This window comes from Amblyomma maculatum, chromosome 6 (genome assembly GCF_055883805.1).
Source record: "Amblyomma maculatum isolate TAMU_Amacu chromosome 6, ASM5588380v1, whole genome shotgun sequence".
Lineage (NCBI taxonomy): Eukaryota > Metazoa > Arthropoda > Arachnida > Ixodida > Ixodidae > Amblyomma > Amblyomma maculatum.
The window spans coordinates 32,955,366-32,972,214 of record NC_139349.1 but is presented as its reverse complement, the minus strand read 5'-3'; the positions used below and the strand labels follow the sequence as shown (position 1 = coordinate 32,972,214).

General features: G+C 42.0%; 1 protein-coding gene across 17 annotated transcripts in view; it reads left to right on the top strand.

Moving 5' to 3' along the window:
• Nucleotides 1-16,849, top strand: part of LOC146185430 (inositol hexakisphosphate and diphosphoinositol-pentakisphosphate kinase 2-like) — a 64,788-nt gene that overhangs the window by 36,644 nt on the left and 11,295 nt on the right. For 12 of the 17 annotated variants that reach the window (XM_084606366.1, XM_084606365.1, XM_084606378.1 and 9 more), the window contains 10 exons: nt 1,441-1,582; nt 2,590-2,837; nt 4,391-4,533; nt 6,160-6,274; nt 6,370-6,477; nt 8,317-8,436; nt 10,530-10,667; nt 12,143-12,290; nt 12,530-12,595; nt 13,233-13,343. In XM_084606366.1, coding sequence (XP_084462492.1) covers nt 1,441-1,582; nt 2,590-2,837; nt 4,391-4,533; nt 6,160-6,274; nt 6,370-6,477; nt 8,317-8,436; nt 10,530-10,667; nt 12,143-12,290; nt 12,530-12,595; nt 13,233-13,343 — 1,339 coding nt within the window. The remainder of the gene's footprint in view (nt 1-1,440; nt 1,583-2,589; nt 2,838-4,390; nt 4,534-6,159; nt 6,275-6,369; nt 6,478-8,316; nt 8,437-10,529; nt 10,668-12,142; nt 12,291-12,529; nt 12,596-13,232; nt 13,344-16,849) is intronic. The other 5 variants (XM_084606373.1, XM_084606371.1, XM_084606380.1 and 2 more) reach the window with 2 other exon arrangements.

The window sequence follows — 16,849 nt, the reverse complement described above, 5'->3', positions numbered from 1 at the left end:
TTTAATCTTACATTCTCTGAAGGAAAGTGGAAAGCGACACATGAGCACGTTTGAAATGGTGTGCTCCTGGGCATATGCCAAGTATGTGCTGTTCAAGTAAACACTATGTGGCATATTTCGCAAAGGTGTCTCCTCTTCAATCGTATAGTATAAATCTTAAAATTCAGAACCTTTCTGGCGCAACTGACCTCGCCTGGGTGGAGCAGTGGTTACGGCGCTGCTCGACTACTGTTCCCAAGGACGTGGGATGGAATCCCGGCCTCGGCGGCCGCCTTTCGATGGAGGCAAAAAGCAAGGTGCCCGTGTGCTGTGCGATGTCAGTGCACGTTAAAGAACCCCAGGTGGTCAAAATTTCTGGAGTTCTCCACTACGGCGTCTCTCATAGCCCAAGTCACTTTGGGTCGTTGAACCGCACAAACCAACCAACCTTTCTGGTGCAACTCTGTGCCCTCTTAATGACAAACTTAATGGTGTGGCACATCTTTACATCTCACTCGAGCTTTTCCAGAATTGTCCGCCAACCTAAGTGATAGAGGAAAAATGCTGTATCTTCCAGAGGGCTTCTAACGCAATGCTTTATTGCCTTACTAGTGCCATGTTTTAAATATCACACTGTGCACTTGTTGCCGACAATAATGGTGGTAGGGCATTATGGCAATTTGCGTAAAAGGTAAGCTCTTGATAGTGTTTTTGGAGTCGCTCAGTTGTGTGTTATACATACTTCAATCCCTGCATAACTGTCCCATTGAGGCTGATATGCATTCCACTCTCAACAGTCAGTTATTTTTTAAGTATAGTTTTTTTTTCTGCTGTGTCGCTGCTATTTTGCAGCAGGTAGTTTCTAACCACTGTAATTATTAGCGGAGCTCTGTAATCGCCATATTTTTGCTTGAGAAATGGTTATTCGCTAACAAAAATGTGCTGGTATACATCATTTTAACATTTGTCACGGTTTTCATGTAAATTTTTTCCCCTTGGTATCTATGGTGCACATGTTGTCATGGATGAAAAAAAAGGTAGCAGATTTTATTTCTTGACTTTTGGTTATCATGAACTGTACTTATGATAAGCTGTCAAGGCGCTGATTTTTGTAACCTGAGTCACTTTGGCATGTTAAAGCCCACAAACCAAACTTTATTTATATGTGATGCTCTTCATGCTCTTGAAAACTAGATTCCAAGTTAGAAGAAAACAAAGCACAAGCAAGAATACATGTTTCTAAATATGTTTTGCAGAGCAGGCAAAACCGTCAATACTTGCTGCAAGTAAACCATCTCGCTTAATCCAATGGTCAAGCAAAAAAAAAAAAAAAGCACTGTCAGCACTGGTGGTTTCACTTTTTCTTTTTGTTTGCCCCTTGTCCCTTAGTGCAGCCATACGTAATCATCAAATTTCTACCAGCCGCTGACACGGCCATATTTTTCTTTTGTTCTCTCGCAGCTTAACCCTACTCATGCACGATCCATTCAGAATGCTCTGCAGTTCATCAAGAATCCCGTTAAGGCATGTCAGCACGTGTACGAGATCATTCAGGAGCTGATCAAGGTGATTAAGTGCCGCAGAGATGAGAGCAAGACTCACGGTAAGTTGAACTTGATGCCGTCGACTAAGGACTAATGTAAAATTTGCCCTTGTTGTTTGCTCTTGGCATCTGTCAGGCGTCCAGCCTCATGAATTGGATGTATTTATTTTTGCCTTAGGCGAGGAAAGAGCTAGTGAGGGTCTCAAGTTGAGGAATATTACACGTGTATAATAAAGGCCTTACCTGTACTAACCTATGGGGCTGAAAAGTGGAGGCTAACGAAAGGGTTCTACTTAAGTTGAGGACAACGCAGAGGGCTATGGAACGAAAAATGGTAGGCGATAGGAAGCATGCAGAGTGGGTCAGAGAAATAACTCGAGTTAATGTCATTCTAGTGGAAATCAAGAAGAAGAAATGGGCATGGGCAGGGCATGTAGTGCGTCGAGAGGACAACTGAAGGTCGCTTTGGGTAACAAATTGGATTCCAGAGGAAGGAAAGCGTAGCAGTGGGCGACGGAAAGTTAGGTCGGCGGATGAAGTTAAGAAGTTCGCAGGGGCCAAGTGGAGGCAGCTAGCACAGGACCAGGTTAATTAGAGGAATATGGGAGAGGCCTTTGCCCTGCAGTGACTATAGCCTGGCTGATGATGATGATGGAGGCTACCCTAAAGGTCATTAGGATCGTCTGTCGTTTTTGTTACACAAGTCCCCACCTGCACAGGTGAAGCACGCTTTGTTATTGTAAGTGCCCTGTTTGCTGAACATAGTACTTTCTACAGCAGCTCTCGAGAATAGGCTATTAGGCCAATGTCTTATTTTTGTTACATTCGTGCAAGTAAAACGAGGTGATGACGGTTGCAGGGCATGTAATTTTGGCATAGCGTCATCTAGGCCGTGTTCTTGATACTGCCCTGTTTAATTTATACAAACCAGAATTTTAGAATCAAGTTTAGGCCTGGAGTGCTGTGCTGGCGAGATGCTGTAGTTTTACGACCGCACCCCGACGCCGTGGTGGTGTGTGCGTGTGATATGCCTGTGAATCATCTCCGTTTCTTTGGTGGTGGGAAAGGTGAGGGCGGCCTTCTCCTTCCAGTTCCCCTGTATCACGGGGAGACGTGGGAGCTTATGCTGCGGCGCTGGGCCAAGCTGGAGAAGGACTTCAAGCTGAAGAACGGCAAGTTTGACATCAGCAAGATTCCCGATGTCTACGACTGCATCAAGTACGACCTGCAGCACAACCAGCACACGTTGCAGTTTGTGCACGCAGAGGAGCTGTACCTGTATGCCAAGGCTCTGGCCGATGTTGTCATACCCCAGGTAAACCAGCGGATGCCATCCTGTCGTTCTTGAGCATCATACAGAGCTAGCTTGCACACGCACATGGCTGCATTCTTTTATTAGTATTACTTTATTTATTGATACAGTCAGTCCTGTGTGGGGCTTGTACAAGGGTAGGAAAAGAAAAAAATTGATGAACAAGTAGCACATCTTAATGCAGGTATATTTGAAATAATGATAAAGCATGCTTTTAACAACGCTTTGGGTTATGTGCAAAATATTTGCAGTTGGCATGCAATAAATTAAAGATTGCATAGCAGGCATAGTACGACGCTGGATGCACTTGCAAATGATACAAACTTATTGGCTGGAAAAAAAAACATGACCATCTGTGATGCTTATGAATTCTTGGATAGACATGCACGTTACAGCAGTGTCAGGTATTAATTATTATTAAAATATATGTGCATTGCCACTGTATATATATTTTCTTCATATCAATGCTAGTTTTTAATTGTGTGTTTTAGAGATTTTTCATCTTCTATGCCATTCTTGTTGTTTAACAACGACCACTTTATCATCACTGTTTTAATTGTGCCTTGATAAGTAAAGCGTTGCGCGTCTGTTTGAGAGACGTGCCTTAGGTAAACCTTAGGAAAAGTTACAGATGTCTACCTTAAATGAAATCAAAACTGGCACAGATTGTTCTCAAGCCCAGGAGAAATTAATCCATATTCTAAAAGTTTCTGCTTATAAGTTTACTCCTAAACCTGTAAAACACAAAATTAAGCAGCTGTTAGCATGTTGTTACATGGGCCTAGTACCGGTGATGCTTGGAAGATATATAACATGCATCGCATATGCGCATTGCTTGGTTTGGTGTCAGAGCCGTAATGGAGGTCAGAAAGAGTTTGTAGAGGTGCTGCCTACAGCCTGAAGTTGGCCGAACTATAATCGTGTTTGCCAAAAATATTTTGCTATGTTCATTAGCCAAATACATAGTTACTTCTGGCATCTATGTAGTGGAAATATCGCCACGAAAATGAGGTTGGGGGGTTCATTTTAGATTTCTAATATCTAAGTACCCTCCCTCCCCCCCGCCGCCCCCTCCTCCCAACTTTGTGCATCGCAATCATGAAAAAAAAAAAGGAAGGGCTTAGAATCGAGTAAACGTGGTAGGTTTCAAATATTGTGAGGTGCACACATTTCAGAAGACCAAAACGAAATTTTTGGAGTAATATTCAGTCTCATAAAGCCCAGTCTCTTCTTCTCAATGCGTAACTTACTTGCCATTGATATAGCACTGTAAGAGACCTAAAGTACCTTGCAAGAGTCATGCCAGCATATATATATATATAATCTAGTGTCATCAGGATTCAGTATGTTAATGACGCAACTTGCAATGTATTTAATTTGTCTAGCTCATATGTGTCAGATTCTTACATGGAAGCAGCTTTGCAGCAGTATGTTTATTGCATGCCGAAGGTAATATGTGATTTTCAGCACCTGAAATTTGTTGATGCTGTTATTCAAGGTTGTTTGCTGGAGGGTAATGTAAATGAAGCACTCAGTCAGGGCGATCTTTCTTGCAGGAGTATGGTCTGACCCTCCAGGAAAAGCTTACGATTGGTCTGGGCATCTGCACTCCGCTGCTGAAGAAGATCAGAGCAGATCTGCATAGAAACATAGACCCTGCTGCAGATGAGACTGAGAGTGTTAATCGACTCAACCCTCAGTAAGATTGTGTTGTTGAGCCTGAACAGTGAAAAGCTTTCAGCTGGTGGAGAAAAACTTGCCAAACTTACAGTCAAGTGTAAAGAAAGTGGTTGTTGCCATTTTCATGTTTGAATGTAATCAGTCATAAAGCCATCAAACAAGTTTTAAGTGACATAATTCAGCAGATGACAAATTTCTCTCATTTCTCTTGTAGTATTGTAAATGTAGCATTTGCTTCATGGCAAATTCCCAACCATACTGCTTGTTGCCCTGATTAACCTATTGATGGATTTGTTATTAATTCGTAGGTTTCCAACATTGTGTTTGGCACAAGGTTTGATGCAAATATTTCTATAGCGGACATCACCTTAAGTATTAATGTTTTTATCAAAGCTGAGTTGGTGACGTGCTATGAGGATGCCATTATGGAAGGCTCGAGATTGATTTTGACAACCTGCGCTTGTTCAACATGCACTACTGGCATTGTATAGTGTGCAAGTGTATTGCATTTCAAACGCAAGGCACTCGTGCACGTTGGAGAACCACAGGTGGTCGAAATTATCTGCAGCCCTTCACTATAACATTCCTCAAAGCCTGAGTCACCTTCGGACATTAAGCCTTACAAACCGTTGAACTATTCCGAACATCCAACTTTTTTCAGCTTTTTGGGAGTTGTGCATCTTCAAAGCTAGACATACATGTCAGTTGCGATTTCTCCGCTGAATTCTCTGGCATGAAGCATGTTTTTCTGCTATCGTTCCTTATGCAGTAGACAGTACCTTATTCACATCTCACTGGACTTCATTTCCTCACTATAGCCTTTATTGTTCTCCTTCATTGCATCATATACCTAAGATCTTATTCTGTACTCGAATCAACATAATCTTCTCCGTTGCAGATATTGGTAGGGGATCAGGGAACTGCTAGGAAGTTGCTCTTGCTCAGCAAGAAATTTTGTGTGGAAAAAAAAAAAAAAGAAACAAAGAAAGAAAAGAAACCATGAGAAATGTCATTTTTTTAATGATGAAAGGCCAAAAAATGCATTATGCAGATTTGCCTTATCGAAGAGTCACCTATAAATCTGCCCCGCCCAGATGACTTCACTGATGCTCTCTTGCATTGCTGAGTAAGATATACTAAAAGTGTATGCACCATTTTCATCATGTGGCTTGAGTACTCTGGCCTAACGAGCTACCAGGGCCATTAGCTAAGTTCGTGTGACTTATTCAAAACAAACAGATAGCCACTGTCACAATAAACATAAGCGCAACCTTACTTGTTCATTTATTGCCACTTTGTAGCCGACATTAGGAGTTGTATAGCATGTAAACGTAAACAGCATTGCTACGGACTGACGCCTTTCCCGCCAGGAACATGTCTGAATTGGCTTACTCAAGGAACGCGTTCTGGGAGCTGTGAATATGGTTTTCAGCATGAGTTGATCTTTAACGAGCTCTTCAGTGCTACCTTGTTTTGATACATACGTGAGTCAATATAACTGCATTGGCTAGTCATGAGACATAACTAGTCATCAGAGAAATTGGATGTCAAAATTCTGGGTTAGGTACGGTCAAAGTTACACAACTTTGACTGTACCCAACCCAGAGCTGGGAGATTAAGGCTCTCCACTGCTACTCTCACCCAGGTACTCGCACGGGGTTTCATCGCCCGGCCGACACGTCCGCACGAGGCTGTATTTCACCAGTGAAAGCCACATCCACTCATTGCTGACTGTGCTCAGATATGGAGGTCTGCTAGATGTAAGCAGGCTGTCTCGATGATTCTGCAGGCTTGAAGCGAATCAGCGCCGTGACGCATCAATTGATTCTGTGCCCGCCCTCCTTTCCTTCTGTAGGAGACCAAGGATGAACAGTGGCGCAGAGCCATGGAATACGTGAACGCAGTCACCGAACTAAACTACATGACTCAGATTGTGATCATGCTGTATGAAGACCCCACAAAGGTGATGAAGTAAAATTTCATTTCAAGGGCATTCGGCTTTTTACTGTCCTGAAGCTGTCTCCTCAGGATCTTAATTTATTTCTCTCTGCTGCTTTGGAGAGTCCATAACGAGTTTCTCAGCTTTGTTTTGTTTCATATAACATCCTTTTATTTCCTGGATCCTTTCTGTATCAGTACTTTCTGTTTTGGGGAAAAAAGCCTGGCATTGAGGCACAGCTTTACTTATTTATGCATCTTGTTTCGTAATGTAAGCCCCTTTAACGTGTGGAGTTCTCGAAAAAGCTGACAACTATTTATTGAGAATAATGGTGCAGATGAAAAAATCTTGGTAAAAATTCATTGGAGGCACTCAAGTTTCTCGGTAAGGCCTTTCCTGAGAACCTGCACTCATTGGCTTCTTTTTCTCCTCTTTTTTTTTTTTTTCTTTCGTGCTCTTTTTTACATTTCTTTTTCCAAATTTTCACCTTTCTTTTTGCACAGTTTTGATGTGTTTTGCACAATTTCGACGTCAATGGCTGTTTTGAATGTCTGTACACTATATTGACGTCCTTGGCTATTTTGATATTAATTGACTTTCTTTAGCTCTAGTTACATACAACCATTCTTTTACTCATCAATCGATTTATTTCTCGACAATGACGGTGTGACGCCCTCCACGGACGCACAAATCCTGTTCACACTCATGAGCCTATAAAGGCTTTAGCCTTAATGTCAGCCAGAATGGTACAGCATGTATTTGTAATATTTAACTTTAAGTTTAGATGCGAAACTTTCATTTTCATCCAGCAGTCAGTGTAAACTGTCAGTCTGGAATGATTTTAAATGAATACACAACATTGCATAAAATAAATTCAGCAACCCTATCCAGTAAAATTTTGTTCTAGTACACCACATTGCTGTGTGCTGTTTGCAGTCAGTTGGTAGCAGTCATATATATAAAGTCATAGCACAACTTGTTACATTTTGTTGCTACTTGCCTTCTCCCATCGCCGTTTTATGCAATTCTCTGACGTTGCGAAAATTAGTGCATGAAATTGGGCTTTGTGTGGTCATATAGAATGCTGGGAAGAGGCTATCTTGGTAAGATGATAATGCTGATCTTTGCTAAAGATGCAGTGTGTCTTTGAATATTTTATTTTAATATATAAAATTAGTCGTAGGCTGCGCACTGAAAACATTTGCCAGCGTGATATTTTTTTTGCTCGTCATGGTCACTTTTGTTTTCACTTTTGCCGGTATGCGGTCATCGCTTCTCTCATTTACCATCGTTTTCAGCACTGGGTGCATTTGAACGAAAGTTCAGATATAAAAAATTTCGGGCCGTCAGTCTAGATGTCATGATATTTGCTCGTGTTATACGCGTGTCTGCAACTTTTTCAGTACTCGGAGCAGATTAAAGGCTTATTTGTTAAAATTTTCTTGCAGAGCAACGCAGGTAATTAATGTAACATAAAAAGGCAGTACCACTGTTAAAGGAAATTCGCTCTAAAAATAAAATGACGGGAGACCAGCAGTGCCTGCTTTCAAAGCACGTGTTCAAAAGTATGTTCAGTGTCATCTTAGCAGTTTCTTTCCTGAGTATAATTCTCTAGGGACCAGATTCTTTTCTCAAATTTCGCGATACCCGCTGTTCGAAACCTGCCAAATGCCACACCTGTAAGTATGTCATACTCAGAGAAAGATCCAGATATTTTGGCAAAACAGAAAACCACCTTGACACTGGAACGGTGCAAAAGAAAGCTGTCAATGCAGGCAGACCTTTCAGCAGGCGTTGCTTGCAGACTTGGTGGCCTTGTATGGCCTGCACAGACCATTGACTCCTCATCGTTGTTGCACCCAGGACCAGCACTCGGAAGAGCGTTTCCATGTGGAGCTTCACTTCAGCCCTGGGGTCGTCTGCTGTGTCCAGAAGAACCTGCCACCAGGCCCTGGGTTCCGCCCTCAAAGCCGCAGTGGGCCGGTAACTAATTTTATTCCTTCATGTACAGCAGTCATTAGCTTGCATCCCTTTGGTTTAACTGCGCCTAACAGCTTCTTCAATTTTAAAACGGCTCTTAAGAAGTCCCATTGGCAATCCATTAGTATGCCACTTTTGTTTTGTTATACACAATGTGTTATACGAGGTTCATGTGTGTTTAACTGTTTATTTATCGGCAATATGGCCAAACACAGCTTAAATGCTTGTTTTCAGTGTTACAGCTGCTTTCATTTTAGTTGTATGAGCATCCTCATTGTCTTACTTAGTATACCTCGATTCGAGAGCTACCATTCAGGATGAAGACGATCGTTTTCAAAGTGAAGCCATTTTGGAAAAGTTGAAAGCTTGTCCTATTGCTATATGTGTGGTCATGTTGAATAAAACCAGCACTATGGAATACAGTCAAACCTCATTATAATGAAGTTGTACGGGGTGCGAAAATTTGTTCGTTATATCTGATATTTGTTATAAATGTGCGCGCCCAAATTCCTGTAAATAAGTTTGTTAATAAAACGAAACAAAATGCACACTAATATAGACAACACAAAGATACGAAAATGCGCAATTCTTTTTAATCAAAAGTTTGGTATAAGAATGAACTCGTTCTGCATTGGACAGCAAAAATGAATATATTAAGAAGAAATGTTAACTCCGCGCACAGGTCAGTCGCAGTGGCAGAGGCAATGGTGATGACATGTCAGCCACATGCCTGTCGGTCGTTGCATAGCCGGACTCGAGCAGCAGCGGTGGCAGCGCCGCTGCTCGACCCTGGCCATGGCCGTTCATGACCTCCGAGATCACTGCGCACGCGGAGGTGTGATCTTGGAAGCCATGGGCCGTTACTGCTAGTTTTTGGCACCGTCGCTGGATGACGCGGCAAGCGAATGCGCAGGTGATTTAAACACACTTGGCGGCGCTGCTTGAGTTCGGCCATGGCTGTTCATGACCTCTAAGATCACACCCCCGCGCGCGGTGATCTCGGCCGTTGCCAGTAGTTTGCATTGCCACCTCTAAATGACTTCTGCGGCGGCTGATTCGATTCATTGAAAAATTTGCGTTTTTTGATGCTTTTTCCGGCTCCTTTTACGCATTTTTTCTTGTTTTAATGCAAAAAACTGCTTCGTTATAACCGATATAGCGTCAAATTTTGAAACTTTTCTTTCGTTATACAGAAAGAACTCTCATAGAAATAAACCATAGATCAACCAAACTTTGATTTTAGTTCATTTTATCCAATAATTCGCTATATCTGTGTTCATTACAGCGAGGTTCGACTGTAACACCAACAGAGTCGTTGTTGTCGGTTCACCACAGTGTTTGCGTCTTTTTCACTGATTTTCTTCTGTGCTAATATGCCATTTTGGGCCTAGCACATTTGCTGTGCGAGCGTGTGGCGCAAACGTAAAGATTTCTTCCTTGAGTGTAGGGGTTCAACGTGTGTCAACAGTATTGTATAATCAGGGGCAAAAATGGTGTATGCATACTAAATAGTACGTATTTACCCAAAGAGCCAGATACCATATTCAAGTATAATGTCAAGCTGTGCCTCAGCCCTAGAGTGGCATTCCGGTTGCATGAGTTGTAGTAAACAAACAATTGTGTAATAAAGTAAAAGCAAACAAAAGCACCTTTGGTCAAGATGCCATGCAATCTTCGGATTGCATGCAAGCGGGCGGTTTATCAACGTATCAATAATTTGCCCCCCCCCTTTTTGCTTTTTTAGCACGAGCTTCATGACCCTGATCGAAAATATCAATTGATGTTCAGGGACCTGTTTGATTTTTGATGCAACATTGAAATTCGCTGTGTTGGAATCCCAGATCTGCCTTGAGCCCTAATTGACTTGTCAAAGTTACAAAGTGCTGATATGACAATGGTATCGCATCTGCTCCTTGAAATATTTTTAATTCTGGATCTAAGCCTACTATTATGCCCTGATTGAAGCGGTTGAAAAATGCAAACTGATTGTGGGGTTCACGGCATGTATTGTTAACTTCCTGTTGGTCTTTTCGAGCAGAAACCTCTGCATAGTATGGCCTTTCTTCAAAAGGGTTCCTTTGTTATTCATTTGCCAGCGAGAAAAGTCGTCTGAGAAAGGTATGCACGGAGCAACCTCTCATGACCAAGGAGAGAAACCAAGCTGCATTGAGGAAGAGGAGGACGAGCTTACATTTGAAGATGAGGGGAAATACGAGGAAGTATGGTCTGATCATGTAAGTAGGCTTCTCGGAACATATGTAGTAACTTTCTTTCGGCACACAAAAGAGGTTAAATGGTGGAATAGTAGGCGATTTTAAAGCCTTGTATTTTTTAACACACGACAACACTGCATAGAAAAAGAAAGAAGAAAGGAGAGAGCATTGAAGCTCTACCACTTGACTTCAGAATCCTAAAACAGGGCTGTGCTTGGTGCATCATAGCCCTGGTCGCTTTTGCGCCATAAAGCTTAACACAGTAAATTCTCAGTGATACAAATCTGAAGCAGCTGAACCTTGTATGTTTAATTTCAGCAGTCTTGTGGCATGCTGTTATTTCTTTTGACAGCATTGCTTTAATGCCTCACCTATTTTATTGTGCTGAGCAGTATACTATACTAGGATCACCCAAGCCGAGCATTCGATTTGCGTGGGCCATTGCTCCAATTGGCTGGTTCGGGATGTCGCATCCATGCGGCCTCACATAGGCAATTGAAACTATGACCAGTATTGCTTGGCCCATGACTGACCTTGACTTGACCTTCGACCTTTGCCTCTATGTGTGCCATGTCTAGCTACTACACTAGCTTTGAGACTGTCTTGGTCAATTTGAAAGTACCTGAGGTTGCAATGAACGATGGTTAGATACAGAAGCATCTTTTTTTTTGTAAATTGCAATCAAACCCACTTATAACAATAGCGTTTTGAATAACTTATTGGATATAACAATGGGCAGCCGTATTGTTGTTGTATGGTAAAATAGCCCACATATAACAATGCTATAACAGTAGATTATTGGTTATAACAATTACATTTGGTCACTGAGTGCGAAACCTTACAAAAAAAAAAAAAAAATTCTCATGACACTGCGACCATGCCAGCCAAACCGCATCACAAAGTCCTAAGAATGGTGAATTCCCTGCGGGACGTCATTTGTGCTAAAAATCTTTCACTCAGCTTTGTACACCAGTTGGACACCCTGCAAAGAGATGTCAACAATATTAGCGTGAAGCAGTCAAATTAAATTTAGGCTGATTGATTATATATTTTGCCTGCAAATAGGTGAAAAGTGTAAGCTACTAGCTCTTTAATAAAATTTCTCAAGTTTCTCATGTTTTCTTTGTTGTTTTGGCTTAGCCCAGTTATAACAATTATTGGTTATAAGAATGGTATTTTGGTGGCACTTCTATATTGTTATAAGTGAGTTTGTACTTCTAAACAGTAGAAAAAAAAAGCCATAAGCCAAACCAGTGCTTCTCAACACACTGCCACTGGTGTAACTAGGTTAAGCCTTTGTTAACTTTTTATTTTAAGGTTTTTTCAGTGACTGACAACAGTGTTTTATGGCTGGATTTCGTTTGAGTCTTCGCTGTTCCAGTGTGTTGAAATAAAAGAACGTGTGATTTCATGGAGAAAGATTATCTTTTTCTATGTTATTAGGTGTTCTTTTTGCACACTAGTGTAAACTTACTTTTTTGTTTGCATGCATGCAGGAATCTCCCACCATCCTAGATGATGATGCCAGCTCTAGGGCAAGGGCATCTCCTTCAAGAAGTGCTGTGTCTGTGGTCCCTCTGTTCCTCTCATCACAGCCAATACCGATTGGAAAGGTGTTACAGTGCACCGCTATGGAGGGTGAATGTGAGTTCGCCTGTCATGCACTCCTTGTGAACAGAGCAATCCATTTTTGGTGGCGCATACTTTTGGCCCCGCCTGCTATTGAGAAAAGTTCCAATAAGTGTACATATTTTGGCATTAAGGATTTTTTTAGACCAAACCAGTGAGGACCTTTATAGAATTTTCATTGTGCTTTATGGCATGTACTACATTGTTTTCTTTGCAACGTGTGTTGCAACTTGTAGCCATGTGTTTTATTGTAGTGCACGCTAAAGCTGTCACCACCACACCCAAACCTGCAGCTACCCATTCTGTTGCCACTTCAAAAGGTAAAGAGTCTGACGTTGCTTCAAAAGATGTGTATCTGTATGTATGTGTGCTTCTGTGTGTGACCTCGATTCGTATATGTCCCGGTGTGCCTTAAATGTGTGTAGCACGTTAAAATGCCATTATAGCTGCAAAATTGGAGCATTTAAAACTGAAGCATGTGGAATGTGTTACTGACGCTTACTGAATAACTCTTTGCCGCTGTTTTATACGAGTTGTGCTGCAAAACCAGTGTGGAAGATATTTTTTCAGATTCTGAGCAAGGGTTAATGTAGTATACTCAAGCTTTTGCATGATTACCCGTACTCATGTGTCTGAAAGGATTGGTTTCTTCCACTTCTATTCCGTCTGCCCCACACAGCAGTCAATTTCGGTGGTAGTGGGCACGTTGGTTTGTCCGGCCAGGCTACAGTGGGTGGAAATCGAAATTAGGATGAAAGAAAATTTAGATAAAATGATTGTATTTTTCTAGCTCTGAGCTACACATGTTACTCATTCTAATGCATGGTACTACTGCGAGCTTTGCCGTGTGAATGGTAATCACTGTTCATGTAGGGCAGCTTAGCGCGCTGTGAGGCGATAACGGCGCATTACCATAACACAGTCGTCGTTCGTCTGCGCGCACTTGCCTCTAATCAGTGCCGGGAGACGAGCGTCTGAAGCTGTACCCAATTGTACGATGCAACTCGGACAGCCAGCGACCGAGAAGTTTGGACAGTGATGCCGCTGAGCCTCCGAAGGTGGACAAAGGTGAGCCAGATGGGTGGCCTCGTCGTATTTGCTGTCGGTGTGTGCACTGAAACTGTCCAGTGTTTGATACAGTTTGTGCTAAAGTTGTTGCTTTTCGAGTACTGTATCTGTTCCAGAACTTAAGTCTGGTTTTTCACGAGGCATTGTACTGTCCCCTAAATGACGTTTTATTCCCTGATTTTTCTCTGACAGTTTTAGATTTAAAAAAAATGTATCATAGTTATCTTGAACAGTTTTCTAGCAACTCTAAATGCAACAGCATTTAGGTTGCAGTCTTCCAAGAATTGTACCTCTGTAATGAAATTCCCTATTGATCAAGAGGGCGATTATGTCATCAAGGCCACATGATTCCAAGGAGCCAATCGAAGGGTGCTGCCAAATTTGAAAATGCCAAGAGCCCCCAAAATTCAGCGTGGTACGTTAACTGCCAGATTATACTAACCAAAGCCACTAATCTTCCAAGTCTGCCTTAATGTGTATTGATGGATTAGTGATATGGATTAAGGTAGATTATTGTGGAGTAGAGGGCTGGAGTAATGTAATCTTGTCGGTTGATTCAGTGAGAGATACTTGAACAGTCTAGAAGGGGGATAATTCGTGCACTGCATATGGATTGTGGAACTGAAATCCAAAACTGGAAAATTGGCAGGAGAAAATCCGGATCTAACCAGCTCCTAGCAGGGAACAATAGTAATCTCATTCCAACCCAAGCCAGTGTAGTAGACATAAGTAAAAATTTTAGCGAGAAAAAAAAATCCATTCAAATCAAAACCATTTGCACGGCTTCCGCAAAAGACGAGCAATGTTTTAATCAAGATTTTTTTTTTTTTTTTTGCAACTTTTTCTTGAACACCAAACAGCACAGAGGTGCAGCGTGTGGAGTTCTTATGTATGAATAATTATTTAGAATTTCTTAGTGCAGTTCCTGCAAATAAACTTATGCGAGTTAACTACACTCCCAATCTGGCTTAAAACGTCACTTTTTTAGTAAGCAGAGAAGATTGTTCGCAGCAGCTAGTTAATGAATCCCAGTGTAAGTATGCTGGACATAATTTGTGTCGATTTTGTCACCTGTTAACAGCTTCCCTAGTGGAACGAAGAGATGGGAAGGCTTGTTTCACTCTGCAAAAGCTTCTGAGGACAGAAAGGAACGAAAGTAGCAGCAGTAGCTCGGATGGAGAGAACCCGCTTCTCAGTGTATGGAATACTGTGCAGCCATACGAATACATAAAATTGCAGAGAACCCAGAATTTATTGCAGGAAAGGCATTAGGTGACTAGGGCAAATACGTACAGCAACAACCTAAATGCTGTAGCATTTCCTTCATTTAGGATGCTCTGAATTAGGCCTTCGAGTTTTATAGAGCTGTAATTTTTTTTTGTTTATCTTCATTATGTATGTTACTCAAATTTTTTTCCTGAAAGTTATGGCATAGAACTGCCCTCATGTTATGGCTTTTTTTTTTTTTTTTTTCATACATGCTTGCATTTGATTCTGCCTTTTTAACTGGCATGCCCACTGCTGCTGCCACTTTTGCTGCTCACTTATTTATTATTGGGCTTCTTTTTTGTGCATTTTGGCTGCCAAACTTAAGACATATTGCGTATGGCTTTGTGAATGCGAACAGTAGCATGCTTGATGCTTTTTAGTAGGATGAATTAGCATCCCTTTGTGTAGGGATTTTGCATCGCTTTCAGTTAATCTTTACTTTAGTTGACTAGCCTTTATTTACTTTTTTTTTCAATTACTGATGTTGTTCAAAGGTTTGTGCACTTCCAGTCTCAGAGTGATCCACGCCAGAAGCTCGAACTGCTCAGCTTGAAATTCTTTCATTTCTACGACGGTCTTTGCAATCTTCTCATTGCTAGCTATTCCCTAATTTCTAGTCTCACTGTAGAGCAAAGTATTATTTATGATGCTCACTAGTTAACCTAAAAGGCACCCAATTGAAATTGCAAAAGTGCTGAATGGGTCTGAAATAAGGAGGTCACTGTAAGGCATAGGACACTAGAGAGGACTGTGAGCTCACTTTATTTTCAGTGATGCACATTAACATCCAAAAAGTTAAAGGGGTCATGACAGCTAACCTTTGAGCATAAACTGATTATTGCATTTCACTCCGCACACGTTAAATTATAAGTCCTCGAAATTTGATTTCATTCGGTGCAGTAGGTAGTTTTAAAATGAATGTTTATTATTAGTATTGAAAGCAGTTTTCTGATCTGGCAACCATTAGCCGCTGACGTCGCAACGAGATCTCATCCCCACGTCGTCTGCTAATCGCGATATCGGCAGCACTCTTGCATGCATGCCGTGGACAGTGGTCACTGAGAGCTTTTTTTGGGGGGGAAGGGGGGGGGGGGGGGGCAGAAATAATTTATTCACATATTTTTTTCTTTGACAAGCCTTCACAATAATATTCGACCTTAATGATCCTCGAACTTGTTTTGGGCTTCGTCTAGTGATTGCCAAGGAGGCCGAAATCAATTACCTTAAGCTGTATTATTTAAGCATGCAATCAGAAGCATATTATTCTTACATTATGAGAGTTAACTTGTTTAGCAACAAAATGCCTCCGTATATAAAAGGGTGCATGTCCAATGTTTCCTTCCACCGTGTGCGCGGCGAAAGGGGGGAGAGGTTAGCATTGTGTTGCTGACTGCTGAGCTATTGCCCATCGCTCTTTCAGTCCAGAACTAAGAGGAAATACCAAACAAGCATGCCTTGCGACATTAGAGAAGCAGGCAATACTTTTGAATGAAGCGGTACTAATTGACTTGCTGTTATATGCGCATGCTAGTCAAACTTATTTTCGGCTGGTAAAGCTTTTTTTTTTTTTTTTTTTTTTCTGAAAAATTATGTTCAGTCTGGCCACGGCCTGTGCACGAAAGCATACGCCACCACCGCCGCTTTAGTCCCATCATCGCAAAACCCAATGCAATTCGAATGTGCTTCACTGCCTGCCCCGAACAAGACCCTCCCATCTGCCACAGTCTCCTCCTCGCCTCCCCCGCAGCCGCGCGCTCAAACAACTCCCGAGCCAAATGACGTCTTGTGAGTGCTTCAATGCAAACACAGTAAACATACACCATTTAGTATTTAGCGTGTAAGCCCTAAATCCCCACAGGAATGTGCCGATTCACAGATTACGACTGTGCCCCCAGAGTGTTTACCCACAAGCGACGCCGACAGCTGCCGGCTGCGCTCGTCAGACATGGTCATATCGACGCTTCTCACTCAATGTGCACATGCTTTGTGATGTAAGCAGTTGTCAGTTTGCGGTCACTACTGCCAGAACTACACTCGATCACCACATATGTAAGCGCTAAAGCGCGCTCCGTAATCGCCGAAACTCAAGGCCCGAACCCTGCTTACTCGCGCTAGGCCTACTCGCGGGGAACGGCAGTTCAACACCGACTAACATATCTGGCGAAGGTCATTGTTGATGAGAAGGTGGAACATATAAAGTGTAGCTGCTTGTTTTCCTTTTTCTAACACAGTTAAGC